We start from the raw sequence: 17811 nt of genomic DNA on the forward strand, positions 1-17811 counted from the left end.
AAATACGTTACTTAGGCGCCTTCCTCACATTTAAAGGGTGATATCAAAAATCCATAAAGCGTATAAATAACACTTAAGTGCTTATAACTTTTGATAGATTTGTCAGATCTTCAATGTCTTGGACGCGTTGGAAAGGTCTTTTAAATTCCTTTCTGAAAATGTATAGCATGACGGGTTTTCTTACAAAAACACACCCCTTTTTACAATCTTCCGGACTTTTGTTAAAATGGTTTTTTTAGCATAACTTTTGAAGTACTTAACTAAACTGCATAATTTTTAATAGCGACTTATGAGACCCCAAGACGGATCGAATGACGCCAAAACGGACAAACGGTTCAGCCAATGTCGAGATAATCGAGTGACAATTTTTTGATCAATATCCCACCACACACACAGACATTTGCTCAGAATTTGATTCTGAGTCGATAGGTATACATGAAGATAGGAGGTCTAATTGAAAAGTTCATTTTTCGAGTGATTTTATAGCCTTTCCTCAGTAACGTGAGGAAGGCAAAAACACAAAATTAAACAGATTTATACATTCAAAACATTAAAAAATCAAAATTGTTAAAGCTTGTTGGCTGAAGATGTTCAAAAAATAAGAATAAAAATTAAAGTACTTTAAAGGAAAAATATCCTAAGTCAGGTAGCTAGAGTCTAACAAATAATACCAAAAAAATTCTCAAGTTGTTTGAAAACTTATATGGAAAAAACATATGTAAAGTTTGTTTAAGAAATTATGTTTTAATTCTTCTCAACACAAAATGTTTTTTTTTCTGTCCATTCCTGAGTTTTTCTCCCGCTAGAATCGAATTCCAGGCTTTTTCGCGGTTTTCACAATTTTTCCGTAGTGGCTACTTGTAAACTAAGTAGATTATTTTTTCAAATGATTCTCGCTCAACAAGTGAAACAAGTGAAATTGCAAACTATATAGAGAAATGCACTGGAAATAACTTATTTTGATATTGTAATAACAAATTGATAACATTTCGACGCTGTTGTGCTATCTTGCCGCGTTTTGATGCATGACCTTGAATGAACAATAACTAGAGCAGGTAATGTAAACAATATCAATCACGATTCGTTTAGGTGACCATTTGAATTTGGTTGCTGGAGTCCCGAGTTATGATTAAAAATGTTTACGGTAGTCGAGCTCGTACTAGTGTCAAACGCGTTCTGACCTGAAATCCCTTTGCCCTTTGTCGCACCTACATCAATTTTCGGGATGTGTTAAGATAGCACGTCAGTCACGGCGTTCTAGCAGAGTTCTCACATAGCTGGATATTCTTACAGCATTCTAGCAAAAATGTTTCACCGTTCTCGCAGGATTCTGGCAGAATCAACTCTGCTAGAATATTTCGTGACTGGGAACATTGAAACTTCTTTCATATGAAAAGTGACAACAATGCACGGAATTTTCCGGTTTTAATTATTTTTATATCTCAGGGTTGAAATGCACCTGCGACAAGATAGCACGACAACAACGATTTGAAGTTTTCTCTGTACATTTTCCGGTTATTGACCTCTTTTATTTTAAAAACTAAACCAATTAAATTTTATTCAACAATGTTTGGACGGTTACGCGCTTTTCAATTTTTATTTTTTGGATTTGCATAAAAGTTTGGTCCTGCATTCCCTTTGTCAAAAGAAGTCATTTTTTCCCTACAATTTTTTTCCTACCATTTTGGAGGCTATTCATAAAAAATGGGTATGTAAATGTATAAAATATTGTATCTTAAGAAGGTGTGTTCTGATTGAAAAAGGGGTCTTCAGCAAAGTGATGATTATTATGTTTCGAAAAAAATAGGCACACGGAAAAAATCCGTTTTTTTTAAAAAAAAAAAAAAACTTATTATTACCAAAAGTTGTATGCCCATCTGTAATACTTAACTTTTTTTTTTAAATTTTTGTTTTTTTTTATAAATGTAAAAAAACACTGAAAATATTTTTTCCAAGCAATTCGAATTTGTTATCGAAAGGTACTATTCAATTTTTCTGTTAAAATGTATCGTTCTAATTTTAATCACTTTTAAGATTTTTTAAAATTTTTTTTGTATTCAAAACATATTCTTTGAAAAAGAGCACCTCCGGGAAAAATATTTTTGAAAAGCTGAGAAAATATCCTTTACTTTTCTCTCTGGAACTTTGAAAATCGTGCAATAATTTTTTGAGATACAGCTTCAGCTCTTAGTGTTACCTGATTAGCTTGTTATTTTCAACTGACACTCGGTCCGATTTAAAATGTTTGAAACTTTTGTGAAATAAATTTAATAAAATAAATAGAAAAATTTTGAAAATCAAGCATTTGAAATGGTCTTAAAATAGATAATTTTCTTTGTTTCATGTTTTAGACCAACTCATAACCTACAACTTTACCGAAGACATCAAATCGATCAGAAAATCTTTTCTCAAAATACAACCCCCAATATGTATAGAAGGACGTAGGGAATGCGAGGACAAAGTTTTTTATTAAAATAAGTTGTTGAAATTTTAAATTTATTGAAAATTGTTCTGGTTTTGGCTTTGATTAATATTTTGCAACAAAATATTGATATAAGTGGGAAAAACAAGCAAAAGCATGACTGCTTGTAAAAATCATACATAATTTTTCATCATAATTCTTCTAATTTCAATCGTACAATGAATAAAAAAATGTCTTTGGTATTATTTATTGAGAAGTATTTTTACGCATGAGAAGTATTTTTATCAAAGTGTTTGGACAGTGAGTTAAATAAATTCATACTCCACAATCATAAAAAAATATTTCGAACTTGCATCTGTGACCAGTTTCAGAGAGTGTGGTTTGGCACAAAGTCACAAAGGTGAAATGAAGAAAAAAAAAACATGCAGATTTATTTTTCTGACAAATAATTTTTCTAAAACAACACATAGGGACCATCCATAAACCACGTGGACACTTTTTTGGGAATCTATTACCCCCCCCCCCCCCCTTCGTGGACAATTGCCCATACAAAAAAAATCTTTTTTGTATGGATCGTGGACAATCGCCATACCCCCCCCCCCCCCCCCCCCCTAAAGTGTCCACGTGGTTTATGGATGGTCCCATAGTGGTTTTGGCCTCTTAAACAAAATAGTAAAGCTTTTTACAGTTATTCATTTAAAATCTAACTTCTCGCGTTCGTTTCACTTCAAACAACTGTGATGTTTTCAAATGTTTGAAGCAAGTTTTTAAAATATGTTTGCAACTTTTGTACACCTCTCAGACAATACAAAGTAGTTTTTCGATGATTTTTTATAGGTTAATTCTGCCACATAATTTTTATAACATGATTTAAATTATGCTGTAAATTAACACCATTCCACAATCAGTTCATTTTTTATATTTGACCCTCTAATACCCATTCCAAACTTCCCAAAAATATTCCGTTCACTTTTCAAAGTCGCATGGGTTCCCTGCACTTTTGCCACTAGTGAACAACAAAAACATTCCCTCCCAAATCTCTACGGTTTTTTTACGAGAAATCCCGGGAATTTCCGGTTTTTTTTTCCGGGCGGGATATTGGACGCTCCCAAAGCCTTCTACTTTGATATTTGCTCTCATTTGGGCGATTCGGAATCGTTTAGGCTTAAAATAAAACACAATCAGTTTATGTACTTTTTTCTTATATTTCATCATATTACTTCATATCTTTACTAATGTTAATTATTAATGTAGTTTTTTCACTTTCCTTTTTCTCCTCCTTCTCATTTGTTATTTTTGTGTGTGTTTTTTTCTTCTTCTTCTCAGTTATTATAATTAAGTACACATAAAATTTAAATTTAATAGATTTAATAGATTTTTAAATCGTTTTCGTATACATACTTTCGTTTTTTCATTTCCTCAATTCTTCTCAAGAGTTTTTGTTTTTTTACTTTTCATAGTTTTCTTCTTCATAATTATTTCCTTCAATACGGATTTGTTTCGCTGTACTGCTTGTGAGTGTGTGTGGTTGCGAGTGTTGTTGAACAAAACACAAAACTGTACCCCAAACTTAAATGCTCTCATTGCGGTCAAGAGTGGAAGTTTGTAATAGTTTTAGGGAGATTTAAAGTGAATGAAAATGATACCAAAAGTAAGCAAAGTATTCAAAACGATAACAATTGAAACAAACAAAAGCACAACAATCCCACCAACTCAGAAAAGATTAATGAACGAACAAAACACGAACCAATAAGTAATCGAAAATCATAATACGACAATACGTGTGACCGACTGTGGTTGTGTGAGCTTGCCGGGAACCCGAAATTCGTTGGTCTTCCTGAGTTTCGCTTCATTTCGCCGATGTTTTCCGCTGCCGTAGTTTGCAGTGCTGCCAGAATTTCGGGGCAACCGGTCAAGGTTGAAACAGAATACCAAACACTTGAAGGAAACGCGCTTCACTCTGGTTGTTGGTTTTTTTTTTGTTTAAGTATTATCTTAACGGGTAAAAGCCACTAGATATTACTTTTTATTTTTCGCTCTTGATTTTTTTTCTGTTCCAAACTGAAATTTTCTAGTAAAATGATTGGAAAATAGTTTTTGTTTGTCCATAATTCATATTTTTTAAATAGTATATTTTCAAACTTTTTCATTAATTAATAGGTTTTTTTTATTATTATATCGTATACAAATGATTTGTTCGCTTAATTTTTTGTTTCATCAACTCGCATTCTCTTAAAATGTCACACAATTTTGGGTTGTTGGGGGTGTGGCCGTGACGTTTGCGTTGTTTTTTTGCGTCTTCCAGTGTTGCCAGGCGGCCTTCGTTCTGCTTGCACATATTGTCAATATTGTTTTCCTTCTTTTGTTTGCTTGGGCTTTGCTGCGTTTCGGTGTGCGTTTCATGGCGTGCTGCCACGCACACAGTCACGCAAACTGCTTGCAAGGTTGTGTTTGTTTAGTTTGACAGGGTTGCTAGGTTTTATTTGTTGTTGTTTCAATTGTTTTTTTTTTCTTCTTTTCTTTAACATTAAGTACAAATCCTTCCTGGCGGGGGCAGGGCTAAATTTTGGTATAGCGAATCGTATAACTGGGTTTCGAATTTTCTTCTCTTTTGATCGTTTTTAAAAGTTTAAAAACTATGAAAATTGTATACTTGTGTGTGTGTTCGTGTTTTCTTTTTCTTTAATGTGAGTTGAAGAGTATGCTTTCTATTTGCCTACAGTTTTTTTTGCTTTTCTTTAAGACTGGTTTTGTCGTCATTAGATGGAAGAAATGAAAATGCTCCAAACGCGTCTACTCTAAAAATAGCTTTTGCTTGTTTGTTTTTTTACTTTCCCTTTTTACTTTGTTAGAAAAAAGGAAACTGTGTTTAATACAATTTACGTATATTATTTGAGTGTGGCTTGCTCGCGCTCTCTTTTTCATTTTCAATTGTTTCTCATGGCCAACTAGGGTTTAGTTAGCTCAGAATAGGGTCTTCTCCGCTGTGAGCGTTTTATGCGTTTTCAATCATGGCCTACTACTGTAGTTATCGTTTTGTTTTTGTTGTTTTTCCTATCACCTAATGGTATACACAATAGTTTTGTTTGTTTCTTGTGTTAAATTATTTACTATCGGTAGAATTGAAGTATCCTTAACTTTGTTTTGCTTGCTTGCGTTCACTTACTCTCTCTTATTCATGTGTGTGTGTATGTTTTATTTTCTGTTTGTAGGTAGTATGCAGGTCAAATTGGGGAAAAATCTGCTACAAACCAAGGTTGTTAACGATAACATAACCGCTATTTGAAGATTTTGATGTGAGTGTCAAATAAAAGCATATTTTGCGTAGAGTTTGCACAAAGCGCTGATGTTTTAAAAACGGAGGCAAAATCTGCGTTATTTTTGCAAAATATCAATATTTTTTAAATTACAAAATTGATTGGTTTCGTACAAAATATTAAATTGTCTAAAAAGAAGATTTTTTTTAAATATTCAATTTTTTAAAGTTTGCAATGGAATGGTTGACAATTTTCACAACATTGATATTTTTGTTCAAATTATAGCAATTTACAATCGTATTAAAAAATATTTGAGTTTTCAAAATTAGCAATAGAAGTACCAAACGAAGAGAAATTCTTATATATTTGCATTGAATGAAAAATGTATGTGCAGTATCGAAATTCTCGCAAAATACGGTAATTTTAGGGACATTATCAAATTTTCTGAATATGTTATGTGTTTGTCAAACGAAGGCAAATTCTGCCCATGTTTTGATATAATATTTTAATGCTTGATTTTTTGACGAAGCACTTAAATTTCCACAAAATATGTTATTATCCTCAAAAATGAAAAAAAAAAAATAAATTTGTCTGAATTTTCATTTAAGACAATTTCAAGAAGTTGATATTCGCCACAGATTTTCTAATGAAAAATTCATTTTTTTTAAAATCATTGTCAATCGATAACAACAGTGATTGGTTTTGCTCAATTTAATAATTAAAAAATAATGTTTGATTTACAGTTTTTAATAACTAAAAATTTAGAGAAGTTTCACTATGCATGTCAATTTTGCAACGATAACTACTAAATAAATATTTCGAATTAAAACAAATCAGCTCCAATTAAAAAAAAAATGCAGTGAAAATGTCAAAGGAAGAAAAATTTAGTCAAAATTCAAGAAAACTACGACAATGGTATCGATTAACAACCTTAGCTTATTTGCAAGTTTAAAATTGTTACACAAATCAAAAGCGCGCAACACAGTGTTTCTGTTTCAGTCTGGGAGCAAAGGAACAAACAATTTCATCGAGATTGATTCGCGCGCTCGCGCCCTTCGGAAAGCGGACAGTGATTTGTTTCCACCGAAAAATCCAAATAAACAAATCGATCGAGATCGCCCCATCTCTGGAAGCGTTCTACGGATGTTTATAATGATGTGCGCGCACTCGTAACATAAATAACTAAAGTATAGAAAGTGTACTTATTGCAGCGTTGATTTACGATTTAAAAATTTCACTAACACGTACGAAGTTGAGGCGCGCGTGAGAGAAGGGATGTCTACTCCTTACGAAAAGTGTGTTGTGCGATTTCTACTTGATCTCAGTGGCAAATGCTACATCTACTTCTTTCACTCACTCGCTTGTAAATAGTGCTTTCGCTAAAATTTAAATTATTTTATTAAATAATCATCCGTGTTTTTTTTCTCTAAAAACTAAACCGTTTTGTGTACCCATAACGAGAAATTAAGTGTGTGTGTGTTGAACCGAAACAAACGCGCCAACAAAAGTAAAATTACTTCACTGCAAACAGATTTCCCGTTTCCTACATCATCTGGCGTGTAAGTTTTGCCTGTTTGTTTTCTCTCATTTTCTGGCATTCTAAAAGGGTGGAGAGGGAAGGGTCTCGTATAGGTTTCTAGTTGTTGTCGGCTCACTCGCTCGCTCGCTCGCTCTCTCGGCTCAGCTTCCACACATTGCTAACTTGCGCGCGCGCTCTCGCTCTCGCTCTCTAGTACTCTGCGGACTCTCAAGGACTGAGATCCTGGTGGCCACCCATCGGGTCGTAGCCCATGCTGCCGTCGTACGCCTGCTGCTGGTCGTACCCGCCCGAACCGAGCGAGTAGCCCATCGAGTCCTGGGCGGGCGCCGGCGACATCATCGGCGTGGCCGCACCACTCGGCGGGCCGCCCATCGAGTACGGTGAGGCGCCGGCCGCCTTCTTGGCCGCGTACAGGTTCGCCTCTTCCTGGGCCTTGCCGATGTTCTTCTTGTAGCGGATGCGCTTGTTGCCGAACCAGTTGGACACTTGGGAGACCTGTAGAAGAAAAAAACGCATCAATTTAGTTGAAAAAGTTCGCCATTCAAGTAGTCTTCGCCTTACGGTTATGCCACACTTTCTGGCCAGCTCCTCCTTGGCCTCCTCGGACGGGTACGGGTTGCTTAGGTGGCTGTAGAAGTACTCGTTCAGGATTTCTGAGGCCTGCTTGCTGAAGTTGCGTCGCTTTCGCCGGGCGTCCAGGAAGCGGGATCTGGAAGGAAACGTTGTTTTTGATAAGATTTGGGTGGACCCGGGATGAATATAAATCAGGGGTGCTCAAAGTTTTTGGATGCCGGGCCAAATTTGAAGCTCAAATCCAGTTAACTCAATGCGAATTCTGAAACGGAATCTAATTAGAATCGGATACAAATTCCGTTTCAAACGCAACAACCGATTCCGTGTTCGAACCGGTTGTTGCGTTTGAAACGGAATTTGTGTACGATTCTAATTAGATTCTGTTTCAGAATTCGGATTGATTTGACTGGGAATGAGCTTGTGGGCCAAATGTATAAAAAAGGTTATTTAAAAAAAAAAAATAACTTCATTTTAACTTAAAAGGCAAAAAACTACATCTATTAATTGAAATTTTGAGAATTTGTTGTTACTTTTTGAACATTTCCAGACTTTTTTTTTTATTAGGTCTTATAAACATATGAAACACAATAGTTTATAGGACCTTTTCAAAAAAATCTAGATTTTCGTTATTTAAAAAATAAAAGACAGTTTTCCATCAGTTTTATTGCTTTTTTTTTGTATTTTTCAAATACCTAAACAACTTTGCAATGAAAAAAAATAGAAAATGTATTATTTTCAAAAGGTGTAAGATTGGACGAAAATAAAAATTTAAGCGAATTTTCTTTCGCTCTAGATTTCTAGATATTTTTTAGTAAACCCGAACATGCTCAAACTGAAAATAAACGCAGAGGTATGAATTTTAAATTGATTTCAGCTGATTGCACATTATTTTCAATTGAAATTTGTATGTTTGCCTGAAAAAATATTTTTGTCTCTGATTTTTCGAGCCGGAGAAGAGTTGGATTGAAAAAGGCTTTGAAAAATATTTGCAACAGTCTTATTCCTCTGATTTTAACATTTAGTCTGCCTGAATGAGATGGTAGCCAATCAGATTCGTTATCCAACTGTCAGTAGTTCAAACCCCGAGATGGAAGATTTCTTAGTGCTAAATAAGTTAATGGCTCAGTCCATAAAAAGGGTCATTAAGACTGCTTAATTAATATAAAATACTTATTTTTTAAGCATGATTACATTTTTTTTACTTCAGTCAAATTTAAACATTTCATATACATTTCCAAAAATGTTTATTGAATATTTTGATATTTACTAATTTTATTCATATTGTAACGTGTGAAATTGTTTTAAATTAGAAAGATTCATGAAAATTTATATAAAATTAAAAAAAAATAAGTTAAAATAACCCTTGATTTTGAGAAGTATACAATCACGGTTTATTTTCAATTAACGAGCCATTTTACATGATCATTCAAAATTGGTCCGCGGGCCACAAAAAATCACTTCGCGGGCCACGTTTGGCCCGCGGGCCATACTTTGGTCACCCCTGATATAAATGCTGAGCAGCACGTAAAGCGTTGTTGTCGTTGGTATAGAGCTAACTAAAGCGAGTGTAAATATCCATAATAAGTTTATGGGTTTCCCCTATCGAGATGTCGCTAAGTTATTCAAAACTTAGAAATATTGTCGATCCTTTGTATTTCCAACGGCCTATTGATTATTTAGAACAAATGCGTTGTATTAGCCGCAGAGAGGATTCTGTAAACGGATCACATTTCACAGAATCAAATGGGGAGGAAGGATGCGTGTACATACACTGAAATAAAAAAAAGTACCAAATTCCTAAATTCTTTTTTTTCTTTTTCTTATTAAGTAATCCAAAAAACCCGATTACTAAATAAGGAAAGGAGACAAAATTCCTAGAATTTAGGAATTTGGTACTTTTTTTTTTTTTATTTCAGTGTACCGTGCCAGAAGCTCCGAATTTGTTAAATCGATGTTTTGTGATAAAACATTAATTTTAAAAGGTTTTTTTTAAACGGTGTTTTTTTCTGAATGCTCTTGATAGACACTGCCGAAGACACCCAGTTGATCAACAATATCTATTTGTATGGAGAAACCAATGTAAAGATACAGACTGGCTTATTTGGACATAATAAATTGAAAGATATTTTGAATCATTAATCATGTTTCTTTTTAGAAAGTACTTGATTTTATAAAATCAAATTCTTGTTGAAAATATTTGTTTTACAAAATTGCTAAATTTGAAAAAAATCGTGCAGTTCAAACAAACATGCATGTTTCTATGGAAAAATAGCTTTATATTTTATTTATATTTCTGTATTTTTTCGTTTTTTACGAAAATAAAAAAATCATTTCGAAAAGTTGAAAATTTCCTGCCACATTTTGATTATTTGCATGCAAAATACAGCGACAGATACAGAAACAGTGTAAAAAATTCTACTTTGAGAAGACTCTTATGTGTTTTGCATGTTAAGAGTCAGGTTTTTCGTTTCTTCACTATTATTTTCAATAGTTGAATTTTATTTTAGCTATGGGAAAACATTTGCAAATTTTCCATTACTCAATTTGCTATTATTTTGTATCTAGCTTAATATGATAATAACTATGGAACCAAAACTTTTACAAAAAAATGAACTAAATTAAAATTATTTTTTTAAATTATTGATATCTCCTTAGGGAATCAACAATTTATATGAAAAGTTTCTAAGTGTATACAACCCAATTTGTTATTATTATTTTTTCTTAATATGGCTAGAACTATAGGAAAATTTTGACCAATTTTGTCAATTTTGGCGATAAAATGTCGACTTTTATAGTAAAAAAATGAAAAATTTTGAAGTTGATTTTTTTTTAATTATTGATATACCTTGCAAGGAATGTATTTATGATTTTTTTTATATTGCCAGAACTTTGGATACTTTCACACATTTTTTTCAAGTCTGATTATTTGCTCATTTAAATGTTTTGCCTGTTCTCTGTTAAATTTTACATTTTTCAAAAGTTCAACAAAATTTGTAAGCCAATATTCACTGGTTTTATGCAGCATTTGGAAATAGGCAAACAGCATCTAACTCCATCGTGCCTCTGATGTTGTCATACCAGCACTTTGCCGTTTAATTACTGCTCATAAAAAGTGTTTTCAACTGAAAACGAGTGATGAATAGCTTACGAGGAAGTGAGCAAGCAAGTTTCTATCAACAGTTTTGGGACCATCTATAAACCACGTGAACACTTTTTTTGGAAACTGGAATATTTAACTGGAACCAAGCAAATATGAAAATTTTATAATAAGCTAATAATTAGAAAACAATATGAAAATAAGTTGTTTCCCATTGCCAAAGAGTTATCGGGAATATTTTTGTCTCTGCTATCGGATTTTCTTGTAATAATTTTTGATAACAGAATGAGATATTTTTTGAACAATTCTTTGTTATAATGTTGTGTTATTACAACAGTAAATTTGGATGTTAAAAAAATAAATCAATTACAGAACTTGAACTTTTCCAGTAATTTCCACCTGCTCGGGTTAGCTTTTTAATTTAAAGCTATTTATTACTTGATTTCAGTTGAACACGCTTTTTAGAAGCTGACGTGAACGTCAAAGTGCTGATTAGCCAACGTTACATGCTGTTCCCCTGTTTGTTGATTACGTGTAGTCCAAGATGGCGACCAATATGGCGGCGAAAAAGTATCTAGAATTGTTCCCTGTCGAATTTAACTGATTTGAGATCGTTGAACTCGAATTTGCATTCGAACTTAGAATATTTGAAACTTCGGATTATCAAGTACGGTATGGTTAAAAAAATGTCCAACGGAAAGAAATTCCATAATTGTAGATTGATAATCTAGAAATACTATTCAAAATCTAATCAACGGAGACGATTGTCATTTAAAACAAGAATTTTCGTAAATCGTTACATTTGTGCAATCTTGTGAGACCGGCCCGTGGCTTAATGGCTACGGCTCCCGCCTCATAAGCGGAAGGTTCCGGGTTCGATTCCCGACTGGTCTCCTTGAAATTATTCGACTATAATTGAACTTCGAATATGAACAAAAAACGCATGGAATCAGGTGGGATTCGAACTCACACCTTTGGATTGGTAGTCAGATGCTCTAGCCACTCGGCCACCGAGGGGTTGACACCAAGGGAATGATGGAAAGAGATGAATCACAAATCCGTATAAATAATTTCAAGATTGTTCAGGTGTAAACCGATCCAAAATTAAAGTTGAAGAATAAGGCTTTTAACTGTTTATTTCATTGTCATTGTCATTGTCATTGTCGGTGTACAGGCCGCCGCACGGTTTAATCATTTTCTGACGTTTATTCAATTTTGCAGTCCAAAACCAGTCATTGAATTAAAAAAATAAAATTCTTTTTCAAATTTTCTTTTCTTGATTTGTGTGCACCTACGTCGAAGACCAAGATTGTTTACTTTTTGCTCTTTGGTCTGACAGTCTTGGTCTGACAGATTTGGTCTGACAGCTTTATCATGGATTTTGGTCTGGTCTAGGCGAGGGATAGGACACAGCACCTTCCTGGTTGACACCCCTTGAGCGAATTAATCCGTAGTGGTGAAATAATGTCACAAGGTCATTTACTATATAATACAACAATCCCTTTCCCAACGATTCTCCTACACACACTACACACCATATTCTATAAATAACTCGAAGTGGTTGGTACGGTATGTCCTCACTTCTTCTTCTTCCCCTGATGATTCCATGAAATGTGGGTTCCGTTCATAGAATCTGTCTCTTGCGGTTAATGCAACGCAGTAGGCCGGGCCGCTTTAGTGAGTGTAATACAAGAAAGAACTTGAGGCGTAATCTAACCATAAGTTCTTCCCGGATGCTTTCTTCGGACTGGCTGCGCTTGTGTTCGATTAGATAAGATTAGATTAGATCGTTACATTTGTGCTATCTTGTGAAACGTCTGTGATAGCACAAAAACGAAAAATATATAAGAATTTTCGATTAACTAGTTTTATTTAATCGCTTTTATTTATTTGAAAAGCTACTGAATCGTTAAAGATTTGATTAAAATAACGTTTTTCGTTTAAGGTAACACCTTGGAAGATTTATTCAATTAATCCACTACATCTGTTGATCATTAACTGCAATGTCTGGCAAGTTAGTCTAGTCTCCCCCGTCGGTACCGCCCAACACTCCAAACCCACTTCCAAGCGCTTACCTCAAGATCATAACAGCTTCGCAAGTGGACTGCTTGAGCTGCATCTGGATGGAGCTGAATTTCCGGTGAATAATTTGTACCATTCGCTCGATCTCCTTCGGTGTGATGGGTCTAGAGAGGGAAAAAGAAACAGAAAAATAACGATCAATTGCAACAATTGTTGGCCCCACACACTGTCTGCCGTTCGCGCTGTGGTCAATCAAACCAATCAGACGACGACGCGTAGACACTTATGACACTCGTGTGTTCTTGGACGGACACCCACCTGGTGCGGCTCTGCTCGCGCAGCAGATTCATGACGTGCGTGGTGAACTCGCTGCAGGCCTGCTCGTACTTCTCCAGCTCCTGGTGGTAGATTTGGCGGATCTGTGCCAGCTTGGCCCGGTAGTCGGAGTGTTCGATCGCGTTGTCCTGGCCCCCGGTCAGGTCGGACTGGGACAGGAAGTCTGTTGGGGAAGAGATGAACAAAATAGTAGGTTACGATTAAGTGGCGAGTTGCACGGGGAAACGCCGGTTTACCGGATGACGAACCTGCACCACCGCCCTTCTCCGGTCCGGCCACGCCCTCCGCGATCAGCATGTTGTCCAGGCGCATCAGCTGCGGATCTGGGGGCTCCTCCTCCTGGGTGTTGCGGAGCGACAGGACTGAAAAGAGGAAAGAGAGAGAAATAGAAAATTTAATTATATTTAGTTTAATTTATTTTATTTAAAAAAAAACTGCTGGTGGGTTAAACTTTCTTCCCAAATTTATGGTATTTTAAAAAATTGTATTTTGAATATTTAATTACTTCAGACATAAACTCTGAATAATATTTGCCGCTTTCTAAAAATACGTTACATCCGAAAAAACAAATAATAATTAAAAAAAAACTTTGTTAAGGTGCAGAAGGTTATGTAACAGACATGACTAGTATGACAAAGAACAATGTAAGATAATAAAAATACAAAAAGTCAGTTTAAAACAAATTTGTTGAATTTGGATCAGTGTCAAAATCCATTTTGGCCAAATTCGCATGTACAACAGGTACAAACTATTCCAGTTCATCAAAAGTCCAACTCCATATCCTGTCCAACCATCAAAATATGGACACTAAACATGCCAATTTCGATCACCCGCGATACCCAATTGTGGAATCTGAATGAACTGTGCGTGCGTGGCCACCTTTCCTCCACCACCACACCCCGCTATCGGCCAAAATCCCATTTCCACCAAATCCACCAACCCCCTGGGAAGGAGGACCTGGGTTTCTCAAATTGTGCCATAACTATTTGCTTTATTAGTCGTAAAAATCCTATAAAATCTGTTTCTGCCCCTGCCTTTAGTTGCCCGACTGGTCTTTTTCTGGCGCGCGGTTTAGTGTCTTTTTTGCTGGGTGTGTGGTTTTTGGATGCGCTCCTGTCTGCCGATTTCCACGCATGTAATGGGAAATTGCTAAGGTCGTCGGCGGCGGCGGTGGCGGCTAGTGTCTTTCCTGGGTTGGATTTCGCCTTTTTTTTGCTTCTTTCGGGGAAATGATATGGTAATAACTGCGTTATTATGTGTTATGATATTTGAATGGGCGCTTGTGTCCCCCTCGTTGCCTCTGGAATGCCCACCAACTTGGGCGATATTTGCAAGAGTTGGCGCCTTCCTGGACGAAAGTTGTACGCAACAAGTGTTGATGGACCGAAAAAATTGATATTTAAACAAACATAGTCGTAACAATATCTGTTAACGACTGTTTCGTTTGATGATGGGGGCACGTATCCATTTGGAAATGGTGGCGACTGGAGTAAGATTGTGTCAAAATTATTTAATAGTTTAAAGTTTATTTATTCTTGTTTATCTTCTCCAGAAATGCTGTAATTTGATATCATTAAACCGACCAATAAACCTCACCTATAGTCGGTCTAATATTTAGATAACTCTTCCGGAACTGATTAGCCAAACCGGCACAGCTTTGTACCAAGATAAAATACTTGCTGCCGCCATTCCAATACATTACCTTATATACCAGAGCTCGACGCTGTTGACAAATAAACAGTCTAGCATGATGATACTTAGCTTGCTTCTTCTAAAATAAACCATTATCTTTCGCTTCTGATAAAGAACACTCGGTGGCGGCTCGAAAGGCTTGGGGTAATAAAATTCAAATAATCATCTAGCAAACTCGAGCTCCCCCTACCGGAGTAACCCTATTAACCAGAGGCGACTCGTGCCCGAAAGAAGTACCTGTTCAAAGTTAAAAAATGTTTTTAAAGCTTTTTTCTTTCCAATGGCTTTTAGTTTTACGTTTTATTATTTTTATACTATTATAATTTTCGGTTTATGCAAATAATTAATTAAAATTATGTTTTTTATCTCGTTAAAATGTATTTTTAAGACTTAATCATTAGCGTGGGGAATGTGGAAAAACAGAGCAAGCACTGCTATCCTTATCGAAATTCAACTGAAGTTGTTGGATATTATACTGAATTTTAAAACTATTCATCAGGATGTTAGAAAAAAAAACCACATCCTTAACAAAAAAAAACTGTTTGTTGGGCTTTTTCAAGCCCAACAAAGATTGACCTAACTTGGTTACTATTTAAAAATTAAATTGTCATTTTACTCTATACTTATTAGAACCAGGTGGTATCGCTTTTGATCCTTTGCCAAATTTTTAGAGAATTTAATTTACTCACTGTTATGTCCTCATGGTTCTGGAATTCAAATTCCGAATAAAAAGAAGGGCTTTTGATGTTAAAAACAAAACTATATTGACATGAATCCGAGATAACTAAAATATTTGTTTTTAACATCAATGAAAAAAAGTTTTCAGAACAAATTCATGCTACAATATATGATTATAATATATTCAACTACACCCAACTGGCAGTCGCATGATTGTGATGCATGGCGGCATGAAAGTATATCAGAATCTGCATGAAATCTGTCCTCATGCATTTTTTGCGATATAGGTGTATGACATTTTTGCTCGTTACCGACAATTATCGACATTACCGACGGCTTTTTGGTTGTACATATTTCACAAAAAACACGTAGCAGAACGAGGATTGAACCACCATCTTCTTGATTACGTTCTTGACGCTTAATGAAAAGTGAGTGAAAGAGCACCAACATATGCTTCTCTTTGGAGTGTTGCTCGGGGACGGGCCAGCTTTATATGTGTTGGTGAGAACTGCAGATCGCTGAAATTTTTACACGCGGGCAAAAATGATCTACGGGCTTGCTGCAAAAAATGTTATAAAATATGACATTTTCTGCAGCAAATCCAATGTTGCAGATTTTGAGATATATTTTTCCTTTGGGTGTAGAGTGAACCGGGACTACAGTCTGAATAAACACAGTCGTTTTTGGAGCATTTAATGGCAACAAATCTTTAACTTTTTTAGGACTGCATCCGCTTTAAATAGAACCATCCGAAAAATAAAATAGCGATCATGGTTGAATCTACTGTCATAATTCTTCTCATGTGTCCCGATCCTGGAAAAAGCACAGTACTTTTTTGTTTCAATTGTTTCAATTTAATCTATCAATCACACTATCTTAACTTAACATTATATCACTTTCCAATAGAGCAAGAATCCACTAGTAACCAAGAAAATCGAAGAGGTTCAACGCACGCAGTTGAACATTCCAGTTTTAAAACAAGCCATCACCAGTCTGCGCAAAACAGCCTGATGCCTAAAAGTGCGCCAAATATAGAGCAATATCTGTGGTGCTCTCGCGCTCTCTCATTTATTCATGCTCTCAACGTGCTGTCAACGCGCTGGCTTGTTTACCTTTTGCAAGCAGCTCCCTGGAGAGCTGAGCGAGCTAAGTCGGCTGGGGCCTGGGGGTGGCATTTCGCTCTCTCCAAAAAATGCTGTCAGTTCACGCTCTCAGGTTGAACCAGATTTACCAACACATCGGTACCGCCGCTGCGTATGAATAGGAAACTCTTTACATGTGTTGATTTTTTTCTATATGGAGATTTTTTCCCCGACGTTCAGGGGGTCGGTGTTGTACGCGACCAGCATTTGCGCGTGGCCCGCTAGGCTGGCTCGCTTTAGTATTGGTGGGTTGTAAAGAGAGGTAAAGAGTAAAGGGTGGCGGGCCAAAGCTTTTTCGGTGCATGTAGCGCTGCTGAACATAGGGCGTTGATTTTGTTAACGTATATTCAAACAAAAATTGTAATGAACAATTATTGTATGTTGCTAATTTAAAAAGCACCGTGGTACTTAAATAAAATAATTATCCGCTTGAAATCGGCTACCTGTTCAATGAACAGGTTGAACAGGTGGACGAGTCGCCTCTGCTATTAACCCTTAGTTTATCAATCGGGTCTTACCAAAAATTGCATTCTACTTTGCACTTTTCCTTTGTTTTTATTTTCTTTTGTGAGCATTTATTTTGTTTTACCTACTTGCTTTTCGCCTTATACACAGCAAAAAATCCGATGGTAAAATCGCATGCAAAAGCATATGCATCACCTTTGCGAGAAAAAGCATGTAATATTGTATGAGAAAACGTGTACATAAAAAGCATGTACGCAAGAAAAAAAAAAAAGATTTCGAACACTCCAAAAATAACATCAAATTTGTAAATTTCCCGGGAATTCTCGAAATTCAAGCGGAAGTATTCATTTTCTTATGTTTTTGGAACTATTTTTTGAAAATGCACTGAAAAAATAATAAATGAACAAACTCAACATGATTTTGTTCAATTAAATGTATTGTTTGGTTTATATATAATTAATAAGATTATCAGAAACTATGATATCTGAATTATGTCTGATAATATTAAATTTTGAAGCAACTGGAAATAGATCTTGCTTAATGAGTATCAAATTATTACAATTTGGTATGCTTTTAACATATTGATA

The 17811-nt window shown here is 35.4% G+C and overlaps 2 protein-coding genes across 3 annotated transcripts in view; one reads left to right on the forward strand and one right to left on the reverse strand.

The window, feature by feature from the left end:
- The window catches only part of LOC120428354 (raf homolog serine/threonine-protein kinase Raf), a 165973-nt gene that overhangs the window by 44381 nt on the left and 103781 nt on the right, over positions 1-17811 (forward strand). The window lies entirely within an intron of this gene.
- The window catches only part of LOC120428352 (homeobox protein extradenticle), a 62294-nt gene continuing 48208 nt past the window's right edge, over positions 3726-17811 (reverse strand). The window contains exons 3-7 of one of the 2 annotated variants that reach the window (XM_039593354.2): positions 13484-13609; positions 13230-13410; positions 12965-13075; positions 7781-7928; positions 3726-7714 (exon numbers count right to left, since the gene is read on the reverse strand). In XM_039593354.2, the coding sequence (XP_039449288.2) occupies positions 7427-7714; positions 7781-7928; positions 12965-13075; positions 13230-13410; positions 13484-13609 (854 nt within the window). In that variant the 3' untranslated portion in view covers positions 3726-7426. The remainder of the gene's footprint in view (positions 7715-7780; positions 7929-12964; positions 13076-13229; positions 13411-13483; positions 13610-17811) is intronic. The other variant, XM_052709051.1, reaches the window with a different exon arrangement.

Source organism: Culex pipiens, chromosome 2 (assembly GCF_016801865.2).
Source record: "Culex pipiens pallens isolate TS chromosome 2, TS_CPP_V2, whole genome shotgun sequence".
Classification (NCBI taxonomy): domain Eukaryota; kingdom Metazoa; phylum Arthropoda; class Insecta; order Diptera; family Culicidae; genus Culex; species Culex pipiens.